This window comes from Aythya marila, assembly GCF_965140915.1.
Source record: "Aythya marila genome assembly, chromosome: 8".
Taxonomy (NCBI): domain Eukaryota; kingdom Metazoa; phylum Chordata; class Aves; order Anseriformes; family Anatidae; genus Aythya; species Aythya marila.
Genome location: NC_139049.1, coordinates 6,158,968 through 6,181,127, shown reverse-complemented (window position 1 = coordinate 6,181,127; position 22,160 = coordinate 6,158,968). Strand labels below are relative to the sequence as shown.

At 40.8% G+C, this 22,160-nt stretch overlaps 1 protein-coding gene across 2 annotated transcripts in view; it reads left to right on the top strand.

Annotated features, from left to right (window-relative positions):
• Positions 1 to 22,160, top strand: part of VAV3 (vav guanine nucleotide exchange factor 3) — a 164,207-nt gene that overhangs the window by 37,845 nt on the left and 104,202 nt on the right. For both annotated transcript variants that reach the window (XM_082766316.1, XM_082766315.1), the window contains exons 3-4: positions 19,474 to 19,532; positions 20,456 to 20,521. In XM_082766316.1, coding sequence (XP_082622442.1) covers positions 19,474 to 19,532; positions 20,456 to 20,521 — 125 coding nt within the window. The remainder of the gene's footprint in view (positions 1 to 19,473; positions 19,533 to 20,455; positions 20,522 to 22,160) is intronic.

The following is a 22,160-nucleotide window of genomic DNA, read 5'->3' as shown; positions in this document are numbered from 1 at the left end:
AGGTGAAACACAAGTGATTGAAAAATGGGCATGCCATTTCCAAAATAACCATTCGGTAGCAAATTATTCATCATAACGTTTTTGCACTGAGTGTATTTGTTGATCAACTTAAGAACCTGTTTAAAAACTGTTGTGGAAAGCAACAGCAGCTAAGTGGAAAGTGACATTACAGAAGAAATTAGAAGTACTGCTAACAAATTAAATGATTCACTGCAGCTCGTGCTAACTCTGCAAGTGAATCAGTTCCTGAATTTCACCTTATTGTTTAGAAGTGTAATTTGCTGACGTAAGTCTTAAGATCTGTCTTTAAAGAGCCTTTGATATGAAGTAGCAACATGGGCACGTTGTATAAATGCACTGCCATGCAGAGGTAGCTGACAGAAGCATATCTGAGTTTTTGGAATGTGCTATTCCAGGCATGTTTTATGTATAACTGTTAACCTTGGAAATAAAGTAAAATAAAATTCCTGAATTAAACAGAGTTACTTACAGGTCTGGATATATCTTTAACTGAAAGCCATTTTGTTCAATGGACACATCAAGGACACTTGGCAGAATTACACAGCAAAGCCAGCTGAGAGTTAGTGCTCATGAATATATCCCATTCTCCACAATTCTACTTCATGGTTAATTTAAAATGCTGAAAGGCGCAGAGTGCTTCTGAGTTTGAACTGATTTGTGCCAAAATACATCGGTGGTGTTGTGCAAGCAGCATGATGTGTGTTTCCTGCAGCTAATTGATAGGAGCTGAGTAATTCAGTGCACTCTGTAATCCACTTTTTTACCAAAATATGTAAATGGCTTTTGAGGGAGGATTTACTGCCTGTGCCCTTGCAGGGAGTAGAGGGAAAATGGGAATGTAGGTCAGCGGTGGCTGGGGGCAGGGAGTTTTCCCGTTTCCCATTCAGCCTTCGCTGGGGTAAGCTGTTGTCCAAAACTCACGGTGTGGTTTCAAGTGTGGAGCAGAGACGCTGCTGATTTCACAGTGACTCACTGGCCTTCTGTAGCTTTTTCCTCCGTGTTGCTAGGTCGATAGAGAATAGTCTTCCTGTGGCTGGTACGGGGTACCTCCACGTGATACCGCAAGTCGCAGTACCCACTGTGTTGGGCTGTGTTTGCCAGCTCCGGATGTGCTGTAAGGTGATGAGATATCATGGAACAAGCACACCGGGGTGCTTAGCTGACATGTCTAAAGCTGTATTTTGAGAAGGGCCCTTCTCTCCAGAGGAGAGGGAGGGGTGTTAAATGCCTGCTCCGTGCGGGGCAAGGGGGTGTCAGGGTGGGCAAGCAGGGATGATGCAGGGAAAGACCTCCCTAGTGTTTCTTTTCCAATGTGTCCCTTTCCTTTGTGGACTAAACAAAGCCAACTGTGCCAGCAGAGCCTTGGGTACATGCTGGGAATAAGCATCCCCTGCAGCTGCTGCACTGGGGGCGCCTTGGGGCTGGCTCCTGGGTTGGGGAAGGCGGCCGGCAGGCAACATCACCAGCTCCTTGCACAACGTGGCTCTCAAGGATTAGCTGGGCGCAGTGTGGCATAAGGGAAGGAAATAATGCCACGCTTGTGGCAGTCACACTCGAAACAGCTGGCTCTATGTACTGTCTGAATGTTAGTGCTGTCAAAGTCCTGGTTGTAGTTGGCATGTTGTGTAATGATCCCCTGGAATGAACTCCTGCCTTCAAAAGCTGTCCCTTCAAAAGCATCGAGTTAAGGAATTAGACCAACTTCTTCATGTTTATATATTTTATCTGCAGCTTTTCCTTGAAACTTCCCTGTCTTGGGTAGGTAATGATTACGAAATCCTGTAGCTGTTAGAAATGGCCAGCTTTGTGAAGGAATTAGCTGTGCATGTGCCTCTTGAGAGTGCTTTCTTTTGCATTTAAGATACTTACTTGGCTCTTGTGGCTTCTCATGATTTTAAATAATCTCCTCGTCACCACCAGTGAAAAATATATGCATGTGTACTTACATACCTATATATACACACTGTCTTTTGAGACTCAAGCACTTACCCTTTATTAAAATTTATACTAAATACTGTTGGCTGACAGAATTCTGAATTTATTTTTGAGGCTGTGTTTTAATGTGTTGTGACTTTTTTTTTTTTTTTCCCAGGGGAAATACCCCTTAAAATCTTTCAGCTAGGAAAAAAAGGTTAGCTTGAGCACCCAACTTAGTGGATGGATGCAGCTGCTCTGCTTGATTTGTGGGGGAAACGAGTCAAGGAGGCAAGCTTCATTATGAGTCTTGAAGTATCAGCTTGGTAGAGTTAATGAAAGCTCTTAAACCACCTCATTAGAAATGTCAGCATGCTATTTTCCAAGTGGTGAGGTCTGTTTTTTGTTTATGCTAACTCGGAGGCTGAATGTAGTCTTGAAGACAGATGATGGTTTTGCTCAGTTGCATATTTTGTGGCAGAAAACGTTAAAATCATGATTGTGCCTTAAAAACAGGTTTTTACTGTCCAAATTAGTAGAAACTTTGCTTTGGTGGAGGAAGATGAAGCTTTGGCAGGGAGTCCAGGGTACCTCATCTGGTGAATGCAGAAGTGGGTGCCTGTGGTGCAGCACCTGCAGCTGGGTATTTTAAAGGAAATAGAAGATGATTTTTTTTTTTTTTTTTTTTTTTTGGAATGCAGGAAAGACATACCTAGCAAGCATTAGGTAATATCCAAAACTCAGTGAAAGAGCTCAAATACTAGGAACATAAGCATAACATGCACTTTTATAAGGTAAGTTTTACAAAGTAATTCACATTTACATTTTTTTTTTTTTGATGGAGATTTGCCACCCACAGGTGGGTGGCATAAATTCAGAATCTGTAGAAACCACAACCAGACTGCTTCTAATGCATACAAGGGCAAGATTTATTAATTAGATTAACTAGCAGTTCATCAGTGCAAGCATGCTGATGCTGGATGCCAAATTAAGTGGGAGTGCATGAGAACCTTTCTATTCAAATTGCAGAACTTCTGCAGATTTCCTTATGTCTATTTCAGCTGTGGAAGTGTTTTTTCTCTCTAGTCAGCATAGTCCACCTGTGCCTGTAGCAGTCTCCTAAACCTTAGGAAAACGTGCTGCTTACCAACTTCATGTTAACAAAGAAATAATGGTACCAAAATAGCAGTGCCCCCCACCGTGGCACTGGTTCAGAAATAAAGGATAAAATCTTTTGATGCTCTCCTGTTTATAGCTTCACTGTGGATATGCTGGGACTAGTTGGTTTTGAAGTCCTACAGACACTTTATCCCTCCAAATTAAGAGGAGGGGAGCTGGCCCGTCTCCTTCCTCCATGCGGGGCTCTTAGCACTGTCTTGTGTTCTTGTTGCCCTAGCCTTACCCCTAATGAGCACAGCCCGTGTGACTCTTTCTACTTAATTATACTCTCATCACATTTTTAAACTCATTTTCCCTGTTTAGTTACTGTTGGATCTTGATCATTGCCCTGTCTTCTTTGCCTTCATGCTTAGCCCCTCTCTCATCTCTTTTGCTTTGAAGTCTGCTGTAGTCCTTCTCCCTGAAGTGCTTTTTGGGCCTTTCTTGTTTCTGCATTTCAGGTTTGTTTCGGCAGTCTCATTTTGTCTCTTGCTTTTGGCCAGGAGACTGGTCCTGTTATGCCTGTGTTCATTTTAATACATCTCCAAATTTTTCTGCCTACCAGATAAGTCCTCACTACTCGTAAGAGAATCATATATAACTCTATTGGAAATCCTGCACTTCAGCTTTCTCTCCTGTTGGACATTTGCTAGAGCCTGTGTATCATGCTGTCTTCTCTCACTTCGCTCACGTAAAAAGGAATTTTCAAGTGTGGTTTTGCTTGCTTCCTCTCGCATCTGATTCAGAGTCGATTTAATATGTTGGCTGGCAGGTAAATGAAGACCCGTGGTCTTTGCTGTCTGACACCAGCAAGCCTCTGAAAAGGAAAGAATTCTTAGCACTGATGTTCTGATAAAGTTTTATTTCCTCCCTCTTAGCTGAGGGGGGGATGATGACACTAGCCCTCTCCAAGGTGAAGGAGTAACTTACAATTTGGAGACCAATACATCGTTTAAAAAAGTTCTTTAAAATTTGCAAGCAGTAAAATAAGCTTTCATTTATTTGGAGTGATTGATTCACAAGATGCTTTGACTGAGTAAATCGTGTAAAAGTGATGTAAATCCTGTAAAACTGACTGAGAGAATATTGAATCTGGGAGGATGGCAGAGCTTTCTTTTTCTAGTCAGCTCACTGCTACAAACAGGACTGAAATCTGCTGCTGGGGCTCAGCGCAGAAAGCAAGGCGTGTGTCACAAGGCAGTACCCTGGGGTACCAGGGTAGCGGAGCTTCTTAGGAGCCCTGACTAGAAACGCCAGAAGCCGATTAAGATCTTTCCAGAGGAAATGCTGTGTAGAAACAGCATGTCTTGTGCCAGGGCACGGCTGCGGGCTGAAGGGAGAGCGCGGGGCGAGGCGGGAGGTGGAGGCCGGGCCTCTGTGGCGCTGCTGCTTGAGGGCCTGTTGGCGGGGCAGGCGCCATGGAGCCGGCGGCCTGTGCGGTGTGTGAGGGAAAAAGGCACACAAAGGGGTGGAATAAAGGAGGCTGCCACGCAGTTACTGATGGCCCAACTTCCTTGCAGTCTGGTTGTGGTGGTGCCAGTTCTCCCTTTCCATGTGGGAGGCTGCAGCCTGGCTGTTCTGCCCCACTGAACCCCAAATCCTCCCACTGCCGCTTGGTGCACGGCTCCTGCTGCTGCTGGGGGATGCAGGGGGTGCACTGGGTCTGTGGGCCACTGACCAGGGACTGAGCAGTTTCAAGTCTCTGCTTGTCTCAGGGGGGGAAAAGGACTATCTAAGATGATGTTACTTGCTCGTTTGTGCAGAAGATGGTTTGGTTAGCTTCCAGGAGGATGCTGATACGTTGCTTTAATTCTTTTGTTGGGGCTTCTGTACATGATCTCATATACAGACACTGGGAGACACCTTCAGCTCCTACTGCTGAGGTAGACGTAGCACGTGGAAGTAAGCCAGCTGGGAATGCTCTGCATGTTCCTGGCTAAGAAGAAAAAAAAAAAGTGCATCCCATTTAGGAGAGTGAATAAAGTTAGTAAGCTTTCTTTCTCCTTAAAAGTACTTTATCCAAGCAGCGTAAAGCATCTTTCATGACTGCCAGAGTAATAACCTAAAACATTTTCATTTTCAAAGTGCTTTCCCTGAAATGGTAAGTGATGATGAATTCTGGAGCTGGTTTAGAGAAGGCAGGTGTTCCCATAAACATCTGAAAGTACTGCTTTCACCGCTTTGGAGTAATATAAACCTCTGTGGAAGTCAAGCTGCTGGCTACACTAAATCACGAGATTCTTTTTGAAACACTTCCATTCCTCTAATGTTAAGAAAAAATTACACTGATTAATAGATAGATAGTAGACAAAGCCACTCAATTTACTGTAGTAACCCTAGGCCTTGCTCTGTTATTTGCACGCATGTTGAAAACAATTTGACACAGTGAAATTTGGTTGTTCCCATAGGTATAGTATCTGACTTGTTTTTCCTTTGATGCATGTTTACAAGTGCAGACCTCTGGACATCGAGGGGAATTGAGCTATAAATTTGGCTTGTTAGCTAAAATGTTAAAAGCAAGGTCTGCATTTCCCCAATGTTATGACTTGGTACAGTTGTATCAGAGCTGCCTGGCTGATACAAAAGAATTGGTCTGACAGTGTGCCACAGACCTCATGATGGCTTTAAATTGATCCATGTTAGTTCACTTGGCAGATGAAATCCTTACGGGAAAAATCTTGCCGTGAAGCTTGTAATATCCAGCAGAGCCTTGAGCTGGGCAGGCAGCAGATCCCACTGGCAGCCCCAGCCTCGCCTGCTCTGTTGGTGTGTCAGATGCGGTAGTCGAAGGCTGCCCGAGGAGTCTCCCTGGGACTGTCACAGGCAGTGGGCAAAGTAAGTGTCTCAGCGCCTAAACATCCACTGACAGATTTACCTTGCATTGCAGTAGCCTGGCCTACTGTGTGCGTAATACTCCATTTGACTGAGAACTGCCTACAGCAAGAAACGAACAATGTTAATACAGCTAACGAAGATTCACGGGATGTGCATGCATCCTGATAATTTTGTTCCTTTTTGTGGAAAACATGCAGCATCTTTTTTGAAACAAGTTATGGTTGAGGGAACTATGATTTTTTGTTCTCATTTTATATCGTTTGCTTTTCAGGTTTGGTTTCAGTTTTCTCATCCTGTTTTCTAGTTTTTGAGGTGACATTTTTGTCATCTTAAACCCTGTCAGAGGCTGGCAACACGACTTTTTCTAAAACGAGATTGCCACTTTTCCCTTGCCTCACCCTCCCTCCTTTGACTTTCTTACTTGCTGTTGTTGACATCTCTCATCTTTCCAAAAATCAAGCTCTTGCCAAGCTCTCTGACTTGACTGCTTTCTGAGGATTACTTTTCGCACATCTGCCTCAGTTGAATATTGCTCTATTTCACTGTTTTTGATGCTGTCTCATCCCTGAAGCTGTTATTTTTGGTCTATGTGTAACAAGGGAATTCGTGTTGTTGGAAATGGCTGTGAGTGGTATAATTAGTGCTTGCCAAGTAAAAAGGGAAATATATGGAAAGACATACTTTTAAGAAGCATATTGTGATCAACATGGGGTAAAGCTGTAAGTGCTAATGTTTAACAGCTTCTTTGAGATCTTGGCATTGAGGCTGTTTGTCTCTGGCATCCACGAGCCTGCGTACCTTTTGACTGATTGTTGTTTGTTCTCCAATTTTTTCATATGAAATCGAATAAGGGAGAAGCATAAGTCAAGTTAGGTTGCTGCTGGACGGACACAGACTATAACTTCAAAATGTTTGCTCCCAACCTGAGCTTGTAGTGAAGTCTGAAGAAAGGCTTAGATACTTGAAATTTTTCTTTCCCCAGGGCAGTTGTCCCATAAAAATCTAAGCTTTTTTCTGTGAACATTGCCTCTCAATGAGACCATTGTACATCTGACAATGCTGCTATTAGAACGTTAAATGCTTGTTAACACATGAGGTTTTTATTTCATATTACATGCTAGACAAATCCAGGGAGCTTAAATAAGGCTATTGATTGCAATATGTTTTCCAGCTCTATCTCCCAGAAATGACTTTGCATTGACTACAGAAGATGTGGTACCTTTACGTCCATAAGGCATGGCCACTTGCATTAGCTTATTCTTGTCTAGGACAGAACAGTTTCTAAAATTAGTCGTGGTGTGTTACCCGGGCGCACCTACTTGCCTTGCAGTTAATTTTGCATTGATTCCCTCTTAGACTTCCCTGCTGAGGTGGTGTTACTCAGTCCCCCTGCAGTCCCTGGGTACCGTGCTTGCTGTGGGTGCTTTGTATTGGACTGAAATTCCCAATTCATTTGAAGCATTTCCCTGAACTCCTGGGTGCTGCTCGTGGTTGTCATGCATGGGGGTAGGACTGAAGTTGACCTTAGATGAAGCTTTATAACCTGCTGCCAACCCAGGATATGTTCAGCCCTGTTCCCTTTCACAACAGCTCTTACATGTACGTGCAATTTCACATAAAATATTTGGAAGTGCCTATAAACACGAGAGTAGAAGTGAGCTATAGCCCTCTGTGCTCTAACAGGCAGGATTAATGGCAGCAGTCACTGCCTCTGCTTTGCTCCTTTCCCTTTGCCATGCTGGCATACCTGTCAGTGTGGCTGAGGTGGGAAACAAGCTAAGAGCTCATCTGCCCTTCAGAATTGGGTTTTAAGAAATCAGGCTTGCTCACTCTCTCCATATCCATTCTCTGATGTGATTTCTGCCCCAGTGCTGTAAACAGCTGGGTTAGCCTGGCTACGACAGCAGTCAACTGAGGCGCAGGGCAGAATCGAGGGGCAGAGGGCAGAAGTCTCCCAGGTCAGTAGTGCTACTGAAATCCCGTGATGCATCTTAGTGCTAAACACAACTACAAGGTTAGTGATAGACATCTGCGGCTTGCTGTTGTTTATCACAGTATCGGCATCTAAGATGCATGGTATGATCCCTATCGTGGACCTGAAAAACTTCTAAATATACAGCCAAGTGAAAACTGAAGAACAACTCCCTATCTGAAGGACATCGTGTGAGTGGCTTAACTTTTAGATACCTTATAAGCAAATCCGATTCCTCTGCAGGGTAACTCTGGTGCTGCAGTTCCGAGACGAGTATGAGACGGGGTGGCTGCTGTGTCTTCTGATACCGGGGTGGCACAATAAAGCATGCCTTGAAATAATACTCAAAACACTTTCTTCCTGTGCCTGAAACCCCACAGCTTTCCTGGAATTGTATTGCAGTGTCCATGAACACCAGTGCATCCCCCCTGCCATGTGAAAATGACAAGGAGACTTGAAGCAAGTATTGTTTTCCTTAACCAGAGATGGCACCACGTCCTAGCATAGTGCCCAAAGTAGTCCCAGTTCATACTGGGGGAATCAGGCATGTAGAGCTGGTTAGAGTTGTGGTTCTGACTGTTTGCTGATATGGGCACAGTGCCTGATGCGGTCCTATGCTTGGTACAGTGATGAGAAATTTTTGATCTTCTGCTGTTGTTCTTATCTTCAGATATTTTTGTTCTTTGTATTCTTGTGTTCAAACACTTTTGTGTTTTACAGCGTTAATATACAGGTGGCTTGGGAAAAATAACTGACCCAAATAGATGCATGTGGTACATGATTATTATTTGTTACATGTGCTGCCCTTCAATGTACTGTTTGTCTGAGAGTTGTGTCTTCTAGCTGATCTCACTGATGGGAAGCTCTCGGAGATCTCTCTGGCTTAATTCTGCTACAGGCAGCAGAGGGACAGTGTCGGCGTAAATAAGGATACAATGTCATTCGGACGCTGAAGGCACAGAAGTTGTATTTTGTAGGTTGTCATCGTTATGTGCAAATGTATTCCAAATTTTTTAAGTAATGAAAATAGAAGAGTCCCCCTTTGCCTTGGCGGAGCTGTTCCACAGCAGCATTTTGGAAATGCAGTGCTCTTACTGCAGTGTGAGAGGGGATGCGGGTGTACGTGAGTAACGCTACAACTGACAAGCTGCTGCCTGTTCAGGGGAACAAAATGAGAAATGAAGCCGTAGCAAATAAAATGAGTAACCTAGTTTCTCTCACTCAATTTGTAATTTTCAGAGTACAGATTGAGGTAAAGGAGAGTGAGGTACAAGCATGAGAATGTCAATCTTGGTTTGTATTTTCTTTCACTATATGAAGTGCAGTTTTGTTCGTTATCTAAATGAACAAATAGGGAGAAAAGCAAACCACACCTCTTTCCAAGTTTCTATAAAGGGGATCAATAGGATTGCCATTCCCATTGCAGAATGTCTTTGGGTGTATCTTTTATTGTCCAGTACCCATGGTGATGATTTAAAGTGAGATGGGAAGAAGGTGAGAGTAAAAGTGAGTTGAATCTTTTTGTAGCGTTGAGGGCAGGTGCAATGCTTTTCCTATGGGCTGATTCAGACCCTCATCTCTTCTGGTTGAGAAGAGAGAGATCCAGAGCACAAGACTTGAAGACAACTGGGGGCTTTTGAAAAATTACAGTGCAGGTGTGTGATGATAATTGTATCAAAAAGAACAACTCACTTCCCTGTGCACTGCCCACTGTAGCAGGGGGATTTTTTTTCTAATAGAGAATGGAAGTGTATAGAACGTGCATTTACCCCAATAAATACTCTTACTGTCGATGACTGTGCACTGGCATATATTCAAGTGGGACTAGATACTGTTCAACAATCTCGGTTGAAATTGTAGTCAGCGGTTAAAGTGAATTTAGGAAAGGGAGAAGTGTGGCGGTGCGCGCTTCGCTCGAGACAGGAAGCGAAAGACCTTCCTCTGCTTTTAGCAGAAGAGAGGAAGAGACGCTCCTTCATGCAGCCTCCTCCTAATATCCTTCTTGCTGATACCAAGGTTGACAAGGAATAGGTTGAAATATAAAAAAAATAACACGGTGGGAGTGTAGAAACCGCATGCCAATTAAACTCTAGGATGCATACCTAAAGTAGCATTTGTTTGAGGTGCAATCAATACTGAATACGACAGCACTTGTTTCTTTCTAGAACATGTTAGTGCTAATATCGATCATCCAAGGTCAAGCAGACCCAAAATGTATACAAAGTGTGCAAATGCCACAGCCGGTGTTTCCAATTTAGACAAATTGCTTGTTGTTTTCAAATTAAAAAAAAAAAACAAAACAACAACAACAACAAAAAAAGTCATTTGAAATTTGTTCAAGGACAGTAGCAAAAGAAATGTGTTTTTTTTTTTTTTTTTTTTTCAAGACACGGCATTGATTTACATCCATTCATTAAAGAAAAATAAATCTGTGTTTCAAACTCTGAACACATCTGAAAATCCTACTTGATAAGGATTTAAAAAGGATGCTTGTATTTAGGAAGAAATTAGGACTATATTAAAAAGTGCAGTTCAATGTGTAGGGAAAAAACTATTTGGTCCTTTATTGTTTAGTGTTACCTTATTTTATAAGTTAAAAAAAATGATATTGTCAATAAGAGTATTTAGAAAGCCCTGGGAGAGAACATTGGATCAAAGCCTGGATATAATTTGCTAATGCTGTTTGTAAGTATTGGTTACCCTAATAAAGATGATTGTGAAGGGAACTGGAACGATTCAACAGCAGACAGATGTTACAGAACTGTCCTGGGCATATCGTTTTCTATTCCTTTGCCTTTTATGCAAAACCTGAAACATAATAAATGCACCAGAAGGACAAAATCCTACTTTATTCTCTAGCTTTTACACGGCAGTCTGCCCTAATGCTATTAGCTGCAGTGTTTAAGTGCTCTGGCCCTTAAAGCAGTGCTTGAAGGAAGGAAGGCTGTCATTCTTCAGGCAACATCATCTTAGCAAACAAACAAAAAAACCCCACCAAAAACAAAACAAAACCCTCAACCCCTGAAGGCATGGGGAGGGCTCGAAGGTATTCATAGAACCAAAACCACAAGCTGCAGGCAGGAAGCAGCTGCTGGGGCTCCCTTCCCCCGCTGCTCTCTTGGGTTAGTGTCTGGGTCTGCTGGACAAACCCACCCGAGAGCTGAGGAGGAATATGCTGCTTGTGCAATTCGGATTTTCTCAGTTCCTCGTAAGAGCAGAACTGTCTAGGGAAGCTTTCATGCTTTTGGACTAGGAACTGTAGCTTCATCATAGACTGAACTTGAAAATGGGCTTTTAAGCACAACTCTTGTTTAATGGCTATAGATTTGTCCATAATTGGATACTAGTTTTTAAAGACTTGCTCGTTATATTCCTAATAATATGACCTTGTGTCTTATAAATTCCCGGAGAACACTCAGTTTTCCTTCTCCCTTTTATTTTAAGTGATGTTGAGGAGCTGTGTGTGCTGCATCCGTCTGCCAGTCCTGCTGCTCCCGCTCAGCAGTTGGGGTGGTCTGAGGTATTGCTCCCTGCAAAAGGGATAAATGTTAAAAATGTTCAGTGAGCCACAGGCATGTGAGAAGGGGTTGGTTAGCGTGGGGTTTGACCTGTCCTTTGGTATTTCTTGAAACTACATTTAGGTTCTATTTCCACTACTATCCGAGAGAGAAGTGCTATGGATACTTCACATCTGTGCTGTAAGTACATGAAATCAGGTGTTGCTTGGTGTAAGTTAGAGCTCTTAGGAGAGAGATCTCATAGCAAGGAATGAAATGCTTCTGTCTAGCCGTGAAACAAGATAAAAATGTTTGGAATACATACATAAATGTGTTAAAAAACAGCACAACAGAACTCTTCTGTTTTTTTTTTTCCTATGTTTTTTTTTTTTTTCTAAAAGTGGAAAATACACCCAGCCTTGGACTGTTCTTTTAGACATCAGGTTCTCTTTTCTCTCACATCTTTCAGAGTGTTTTTTTTTTTTTTTTTTTTAATATGATTCACTTCTCTCTTCGGCTCTGCCTTCCTTATGCCAAACTGCCTGCCTTACCTCTTCTTTTTACAAGGCTTTGGAGAAAATGTTGCATCTTTTGTTGATTCCCCAGAGTGTTTGAAGTCCCAGTAGTTTGCAACTCTGTACTTAGCTTATCTACAAACAGGAGGAGACAACACCCAGGAGGATTTATTTTTTCTCAGCTATTTCTTTTATGCAGTCTGGAGAAAGACTTTCCTGTTACTTTGTTATCTATGAAGACACTGGAGACACACTGGAGAAAATTGATGCAAGATGAGACTTCCCCGAGGGGATGCATTGCACATAGCATCCCCTGCCTAGGAGGGAAGGAGGAGGTCTGCATGCCCTGACATCCCTGCCGAAGCCCACACGTCCCTGCCGAAGCCCACCATGCTTTCCCCAACCAGCACAGCAGCGCTGTGGAGGTATCTTCTTGCAGCTGGAGCTGTTTTCAGAGGAAACGTGCGTGACTGCCAAGAACAGCTTTTACAGCAGTCGCTCTGCCCTTGCTCCCTGTGCAGAAAAGCATTTGGCACCTGGTTTCAAACTGTTTTTTCGAGTTGCTGGCGGGCTCCTGTCAGTCACAAAAAAAACTTGGCTTGCGGTTGTAAATTTCTCTACGGTGACTCACTGGAATGGTTGGGCTATTTACTACTGCTGTGCCGGTGCTAAGCCTGCATGGGAAAGAACGGTGGAGGATTCCTCAGGTATATTTCTAGAGGTTGTATTTCAGGGGAAATGGCAGAACGGACGGTGAGAGACACCAGGACTAGGATAGCTGAAGGTCATCTCGGTGAGGAAGCGGCATCCTGTGGCTGGTGGTCACCTTTGTGGAAATGAATAACTTCAATGTGCTCTTCCTTTAGATTGCACTTCGACACCTAAAGCTTATATTTCATTATTTGAATGAGAGGGAAATCAGTGTTTAGCTGTATGTGAAGCTTTGAATCAAAACCAGGCTGTTAGGTTTCTATGTGCTGGATGTCTGCAGGCCAAGATGTGCCTAATGAGATGTTGGTGAGGGTGCAAGGGCTGTACGTTTTCTTTGCTGTGTTTGTGTCTGTATAACTTCGACACCTCATTGTATGTCATGGCAGTATTTAGTAGAGGCATATTTGCAAAGCTGGAGATGAAAATTGACTATTTATTTTTAAGGGCCTGGTAGAGGTGCGAAGCTAAGGGTTTGCTTTTAGGGCATTTTTTAACGTTTTCATTCTGCCTTCTTTGAAAAGACTTCATTCTTTGCTAGAGGCTTGTGGTTTAATTAAAACTAATGTGAACCAATACAGAGTAATAACACTTTAAACACCAAGTCAGATGGAGAGAAAATGTTCAATTTTATTAACGCCCTTTACTTGGAATAATATGCTTGTTAGATGTGTTAGGTGTGTGATAGCCCTGGAGTTGTCTGGCTGCATGTCGTTTTTCACATCTGTCAGCCAGGTTAAATGAAAATGTCAATGTAGCAGTTCCTGGAGGTCTTTTGGTTCAAAAGTTAATGATGGATTACGGTAAAATAATACGATGTGCTCCCCTCTTCAGTGCCAAATGAAGTATTGATCCAGGATTGTCCAGGGGCCTGGTAAACTAAGGATGCTTTCCTCAGAGTAGCAAATAATAAAACTTCATTATTAATATAAGTCATTTGAGAACATGTTTTTGTATAGCAATTTCATCTTATCCATGAGTGACAGGTATGTGAAGTGAAGATTTCTTGCTATTTTTCTATCTCTACAATGTGATGCTTGTGTGAAAACAGCTTGGTGAAAACCCCCTCAGCCTGTGGCAGTATGGCTCTGAAGCGTGCTCAATACAATAGACTTGGAATTAGCCTTGTATGAATATTATCTATGTCCCAAGTAATTTGTAGTTGATTTAGCTTTTTATTTTGCATAATCTGCCCTTAACTGTGGTAAATGTGTGTGTGTATATATATATATATGCAGATAATTAATACTTAGATGCACAAGTCTCAAGAATCTGTACTTCAGAATACTCTTCCTTTATGCTACCAAAAGATTCTAATCCATTTCACATTCAACGTTACGTATTGCTGACCAATTTTGCTTGGAAACTGGTTGGAAGCTCATGTACGCTTTCAGAATGGAGTATTTTTCATGTTACCCTATCAAATGAGCAGGTGCCTTCATTGTCAACAGATATTTGAGTGTCCTTGAGATGGGCTTTGAATAGATTCTTGAAGAAACAAGGGGTCAGTATGCTGGTATTGCGTACAAAAGTGAAAGATGCTAAGACTTGGTCAAGTCTTGATAGAAACAGTCTGAATAACAAACTACAGGTATGCCTTCTTCTCTGAGGAAGTAAGTAGCAGCTCTGTAGTCTCTTTTGAGTTGGTGGTACCTAAGGTACATAGAGCTGTCTTATGCAGCTATGAGATTATCTTCATGATTAGACTTGAGCCTGAGAGTAGTTACAACTACTTGTAAAAGGGGCATTATTTCAAGTTAGTTGATAGTGGGCATGTTAGACACGTAGTTACTAACCTCTGAAGTTTTCTTAAAGTGAGATGGCTTCAGATCACTATTCCAACCCAGAGGCTGGAATTGGGGGCACATTGTATCCAGAGACGATTAACACTGAGCAATTAATTTTCCTGTATAACTGTTTTTTTTTTTTTTCTATCCCCAAAATTCGATGTCAGAAAATAAATCCTGGTTGGTAAGAAACCAACATGCATTTTTCAAAACAGCATGTAGAGAAGTATGTTGGTATTAGAAGTATTTTTCACTGGTAAATGTAACTGCTTTATTTCTTTTTATATGTATCTGCTAAATTTACTTTATGGGAGGGAATAAGGCTAAGTTGTCAACAAAGTGTGGCACTCTTATACTGAACTGGATGCCCAGATTTTGAAGAGAAAACAAAAGAACCAAAAAAACTTCAAATATGATATAGTTACATATTCTTAGTGACTTTTGCTGTATTAGAAGAACCTCTTGTAAGTGCATACATGGGAATTGAACTGCTTCAGTTGGCCCCATGTGTGAGTGCTCTTTGTAAGCTTCATTGGCACAAACTCTGAAGCTGTTGCCATCACCATTTGCTGATCACTTCATGTCTTCAGTTCAGCTAAATTCAGAAATTGAAATATGGGTCTAGTACTGAAAGCAGCTGTCAGCAGCGAAGAAATGTTGCCTGTCTGGGGCGACGGGAAGCTGCAAAATGATGTATTTTTGTTTATTCTAAAAGTAGAAAAGCAGTTCTAAAAGGTATTTTGTCTGCTATTGAACTGCAGGATTTTTAAGCTGCTTTTTCAGAAACAAGATGGAAAACTCACCCCACCAAAATACTTAGGCCCATTCTAAATTCAGATTCATAGATGGCATGGCTACAGAAAGAAGTAAAATAGTCCCTCTAGTGTACTGCTGCGGTAGGTATGTGTAGGAACACCTGAGGTGATTTACTGAAGGGTATGGCTGCAGGGAATTGCAAAGTTACTGTGATAAGAGATATGCAAGCCCTTACATAAACTGGAGAGCCTGACCTCTGACAGCAAGTCAAGTGAAACAATATCAAGCCAAAAAAATTAGCTGTTGGAGTAATTCAAGAGGTAAAAAGCTAATGGTTTGCACAAGGCCGTGGCTGCTGCTGGCCGTGTGTGAGACAAGGCTGAGGAGCAGCGTCCCTCCCTGGTGAGCAGGCCGAGGTACGCTTCCTCTTGCAGGGCCGTAGTTTTGAATTTCACATTGTTTTGCATAAACTGGCTGTACACTGAGAACCAGACTTGGATGTTCACATCATATTGAAGTGAACGTGGCTTTGATGTGACTTCTGAAGAGTCGCTCCACCTCTGTCTGACAGAATTAGTCAGTGGGAAGTGGCCATGTTGAGCCAAGCGCAGGGGGCATCTCCTCATGTGCCTCCTGCTAACGCTCCAAATTTATGTTTTGCTGTAGGAGAGTCAGAGTTAGTGAGCCTTCTATTTTGACTATGTGAATGGATGTAGTTGTTGCAGGATGTTTTGGAATATAAAGCTTTTATTTTTAATGCGTCATAGCTCGCAAAAGCATAAATGTGAATCCTTACTCAGCGTCTAATTTTCAGTGCCTATTCCTGGTCACATTGTGTGTGGACAGGCCGCGCAGCCCTTTGTACAGTTATTTGTTGTAGAGCAGTCCCAGCCATAGAAACTTCATTCTGGATTTTGTATGAACAAGGAGTGCTAATTTTGCGCTTGAAGCTAGGATCCAGTTTAGCCTCATTCAGAGGTGCAGAAGCACCTGAGTGATGTGTTGGAGTCCTTGCTGTGGGAGAGAATGGGGAACACATCTAGGGTTAAATGGGTAAAATGGGTGAAGCTCCTCTGAGTGCAAAAGAGCAAGGCAAAAAATGCTGTTCTTGTGCCTTTTCAAATTGAATGTTATGGACATTCATATGCATGGGTACACTGTAATTTTGGAGCTCAGAATGGCTCTATATTATAGGTTCCCAAGTTGTATTGGGCATGAAACTAGAGCTGTTAGGAAACTCCCATCTTTTTCTCGGTCATTTTGTTGAAAACCAGACATTTTACTGGGGATAGTTTGATTATTTTGATGAACTTGTTTCAAAATTTGGATCGTGTTTCTGACAACTCAGCCTGTCCATAACTCAGACCTTCCCTATGGAGTCAGAAATAAGCCACGTCTGAAGAATTTCTGCAGTGCATTAGAAACAAAGAACTGAGATTTCATATGGGAGAAGTAGAAAATCTTTCTCTGCCCCTACAAAATGTTGAAGCAAATGAATTTACACATGTGATGGTAAATCAATTCTAGTGTGACCAGAAGTGTTAGTTTCATGTATTTGTTTGCACAATTGTGGTGTGTATCCTGACATTTTCTAAGAATGCTTTTAAAACAAAACCCACACACAAACAAAACCCAGCAACAACAAAATCCTTCAGTAGAAACCATAATATTTACAGACAGTGAAGTTTTAAGTTGTGCTTTAATAGGGGTGTTCAATGAGCAAGCATCAATTTGTATTTTGTAGAAGTTGAATCTGTTTTCAGGTATTTTAACCTTAAAAACATTGTGTGGTTAATGGTTTTTGGTTCTTAATTGTTTTCAGGTAGAAAATTGTTTTCAGGTAGAAAACAATTAAGAAAACTGGGTAGAAACTGGGCAGCCTCTGCCCAGTGTTTTCTTTTATGATGCTAGTGTGACCGCTCTTCATCACCTACTTCTGCACAACACAGTATTTCTGTTGAGATATTGACAGCTGTTGCAGTGATGTCCATTTCCTTGTTAATGGGTTATCTGTTTTTTGGATTTTGATAGAAATCTGCTTTTTGGCTTTCTGTCACATGAGTTTTCTCTTCCTGGAATGCCAGACCCTCTCTCTTCCCGGAGCAGTGAAAATGACTGGTTGCCTTCCGTTTTCTCTCGTTATGGTTCCTTTTCAGCATGTTCCTTTAAACACTTCTCTGGCTTCTTCAGCTTTGTGTTTTTTTCTTTAGGGAGATTTTACATTGGTTCCTGAAAATCTTTTCCTCACTATTTCTAACACTTGCTTTTGTTTCTGTTGTATCGATAGCTGCAAAATACAATTTGGCAGTAAATTTGGGAATACCATTTGCTAGTACCTTAATAAAATTCATATTTTTGTCCAGATTTTCATTCTATGTTCTTCAAACAACCATAACTAGTTATAAAGAGTAAGCCATACTTTGGAGTGATTACACTAGATAAGCGAGAATCCCTTTAAGGAAAAGGGTTTGCGTGGGTGTAGTAGTTTGATGTTGTGTGTGCTGAGAAATAACACGTTGAAACAGGAAAGGGATATTTAGTTCACCAGACTTGCCTCTCTCTTTTTTCAATAATCATTAAACCTCTTTTCCTGTTATTTTGCCAGTCAATATTCACCCATCTGTCAGGAGAGATCACCTTGTCAGCTATTGAATTTCCAGTGAACTTCCCGTAGAGCCTTGTCTCGTACAACTCAGCATTCCTTGCCCGGGTCAGTGCTGAGACAGTCAGATTTGTGGAGGCAGGTCGTTCCTTTGTATATAAACCACAACTCACCTGCTTTAAATAAGCAATATATTTTAAAAATCTTTTTCCTTTCTGACCTTTTGGCTAATGTAAAATAATTTTAAGGTTTTTATTCTCTTGAATTTTGAAAACTTTTGTCTAGTTTATATTGTAATATTTATTTTTTAGGAGAATTACAATGCCTGAACCTTTAATTACGTACATGACAGATTTATTTGTATTAAATTTTTTTTGCCTTTTCTATTAAACAAAACCAGGTTTTCCACAGTGTAAACTTTTACAGTAACTTAAACGAACCCCAAACACGTCTTCAACTGGGGCAGTATAACCTATTTCACTTTTGAAATTGTTTTTTAACAAATGAAACTTGATTCACTTTGGAAGCATTTCTACTTCCATTTAGGCTCTGTAGTTTGCAATTCTTTTGTGTGGTTTTACTTTGTCATTTTCCTGTGTGAACATCTCATTGTCCTCCCTCTGAGAGATGTACTTTTAACTCTGTGAGCTTTATGATCAGTCTAGTCTTGTAATTAGAACTTCAAAAATAAATGATTTTAATTTTAAACTTTATTCACAATGTCCATGGCACAGTCATTGCTATACCTGAATTTTAATCCTACTGGTACAAACTTTCTCAGGAAATTTTACTTCAGTTTGAGAATTTGAAGTTGTAAAGACCCATCCTGAAACTCTTGGGAAGTTCTGGGGACGTTGTTGCTGCGGGTATGGAAATTGCTACTGGGTCATTTTGGCTTCTTTTTTTTTTTTTTTTTTTTTTTTTTTTTTTCCCCTTTCTCTTGCAAATAAGACTTGCCAATCTGAAAGTGCTCAAAAAAAAAAAAAAAAAAAAAAAAGAGGAAATCATTTGTGACATAGAGGATGTGCTAGGTAGGGTACTAGTTGGTTCTTGTACTGACAACAAAATCTCTACGTGTACGTGACCAAATGCTCTCCTCTACCCTCCCTAATGTTCTCCTTCTATTGTACATAACCTTGGGTCCTTATGTGAAGGATTATCTTAGAACGGGATCTCCTAGACTGATGCTATCGGCTAAAATTCAAAAAAAGCTTATGAGTTCAAATTCGTAGCTTCTTTTCCTATTTGTCTAATAAAGATGACCTTTACTTTGCCAGCAAGTCCTGAAAACGCCGCTTTCATTTGTCATTTGGCTCCCTCTTCTGGTCAGCGTTTGGAAAAGTTCTAATGAAAACTAGATTAAAAAAACCTTCAGAGCAGTATGCAAGAAAATCTGATTACAATTACATCCAGGTCCAACTTAAAACTACCTCATGACCTTATTTTAAGTCTGATTTAATTGTTTTTAACTTGTGCTGAAACTTGTAAATAAGAAATTTACCTGTGCTTTCTTTGTGCTCCCATTACCTCCATCAATACACAAGAACCGAAGACCACATCATGGGAAATTTGTGCAAGTCAGCACTCAGTATGTGGCACGGCCAGAATTTGTGTCTACCTGTATCATTTGCTGTGATCAAAATAGGATTATTTTAATGCTTTCATTCTTAGAACTTATCACAGTTTTTCTTTCTTTTTTTTTTTTCAGGTTATAGAAACACTCTCAAAACTTTCCCGCACACCTATTGCAATAGCAACAGGAATAAGGTATGTTGTTGGCCTAGTGAGTGGTGGGAATAATGCCTCTTGCATGGTGTTCCTTCGAGTAGCTGTTGGAGGCCATATAGGTAGACTAAGCATTTTAACAAGAGTTGGGATGTTCAGGCAAAAGAAGTAGAAAGCTGTCTCCCAGTTTATCTGGAAGTGGATGATACATGAAAGCTCTGAAGGTTATCTTCTGTTTCTGGTACATTTACTGAAGTGCCTGAAGCCTTCTCGTGATGAAACATGGCGTAGACAAATAAGCAGTTACTATTACAGAACCCGTCCGATAATTGTGCCGTGGATTGTAAGTTGGACTCATAATCAGTGTGAAGGAAGAATGGACTTTTTCCTGTTTCTGCATTATAGAAAACAGCAAAGCTGCCCAGTTGGTGCAATTGTTGTTTTCAAAACAAACAAGAACAAACACAACCAAACAACAACAACAAAAAAACAACAGACAAATGCAACTAAACCTAACCTCATGAATGTAAACACGGGCTGTGAGAGAAGGTGAAAGAATGCATGCTTTAACTTGGGGATTCTCCATCCTTTTTGAGTGCTTTGATTCAGTAATCTTATATGTGAATGGATGGTGTTTCTAAAACAAAACAACTCCTCTTACTCCCAGTTTCCAGCCAGTCCTGTAATCCACTTACTACGTTAAAAATTCAGAATTCACAGTAAAAACTGTCAATAATATGTGTTAGTGATGATATATAACCCCACTATGCAGTAAGGTTTTTATCAAGTATCAATACATACAACCAAGACTAAATATATATGTTTACTGCCCATCAGAGAAAGAAAACAATATATAACATGGTAACCTTAACAGTAATCTGTGTGAAAATATTAGAAACCAGACCAGAACCGCTTTGCCACTAGACAAATGCTGTCTATAACTTAAAATATTTTTCTTTCTATAGACCTTTCCCTACGGAAGAAAGTGTTGATGATGAAGATGTCTACAAAGGTCTTCCGGATTTAATAGAGTATGTCATAAATAATTTAGTTAAATGAAAGATTTTTTTTTTCAGTTGCACACTGTTTTAATGGTGTTGTAGAACAGTTTTGATGAGAATGGGGAATTTATTTCTTTTAAAAACATTTGGTTAGTCGTTATGATGACCAGGAAGAACTAATGATGAAGGCTTATCTGAATGATTGTGATAAATTTGTATATATAAAGAAGCATGTTTTATGGAGGGTTCTGGTAACAAAGTGAATCGTGAATTTGTGTTTCAATAATTTGTCTGAACTGTGAGAATGCTTTCATACAATCCTCAGTTGTAAGGAACCCAAGGAAAAGGTCTTGATCTTGGGAAAAAAAAAAAAAAAAAAAAGGCAATGAAATTCTCTGTATAAATGCATTTGACTTTTTGGGTAAGTGCTTGCAAGATTATTAATTGCCGATTTTTTTTATTGGATTTGAGGCACACATGAGATAGACGTGAACATTCTGTATAGCATTAGCTAGCACCTTTAAAGATCTGTTAGGAATCGTGATGGATAAGCACACTGTTAGTGCATACTGTCCCAAAACTCAAAGTTCACTAGTGCTCAAATCACTGGTCTCTCTCTCTTTCCACACAGTATGTTGCTTGCTGTGATGTTGTGAAGTAGCTGCTGGTCACACCATGGTTTCCTTTCTTTTCTGGGAAAGGGAAAACCCCACCACACTCTGTGTTAGTTGACCTACCACCTCTACAAAAAGTTCTCCTCTCTTGCAGCTGACTGGCTGTCTCAGCTGCTTTTCACTTGGTGTAGCTAAAAGTGTAGCATCTACCTTCCAGTGATGTCCTCAATTATTAGATGTGGTGGTGTTAGTATTATCAGCAAATATTTTTAACAGTTCTTAAATAGGTATACAAATTCGCTACTGAGGTGGTCTTTCATTAAAAAAAAAAAAAAAAAAAATCAACAGGTAATACCAAAGAAATTTAGATAGGTAGGTCATCTTTTTAATCAATAACAAGTATGTCTTGCTGAAGTTTGATACTTACAGGCTGTCACAATTGTGGAAGAGGTACCCTCTTCATAAAAAGAAATAAGTGCTAGTGAATGATGCAAGTGGTCTACATTTTTTTTTTTTTTTTAGTTTCACTTAATTAGTGAAGTGTATTTGACGGAAATAGTTGTCTCTGAGTCTAAATGGTGTCTAAGGAATTTAGAATGGATCTAAGGCCTTCCATCAGGGCTGTAATGGTTAAATGTTTCTATCCCCTTTTGACCTTTTTACCAGCTTTTGTTCTCCAGAGCGTATGTGGTAAAATGGAGTATGTCTGTGCTGCATCTAAAACAGCTGCTGATGCTTAATGGGAAATGCTAGTGCACCTTCATCACTGCTGTACGCTGCAATGCCAGGCCAACCTGGAGCACCTGGGTGCCAAGGGCATGGTATCCCTTGGAAAAGGAAGGGGTGTGTGCAGTATCTCTGTTGGATCCTGTCAGTATTTTTTATCATTCTGTTCATTGGAGCTTCCAATGCTATTTTATTATCCTCCAGATGTCCTTTATGGAAAAAAAGAAAACACATTCATGATGTATTTGATGAGAAATAAGGAACTTGCTTAGTTTGTGTTTATTACCCTGACCACAGACGTGATGATTTGGTCTAGAATTTGAGTTGTC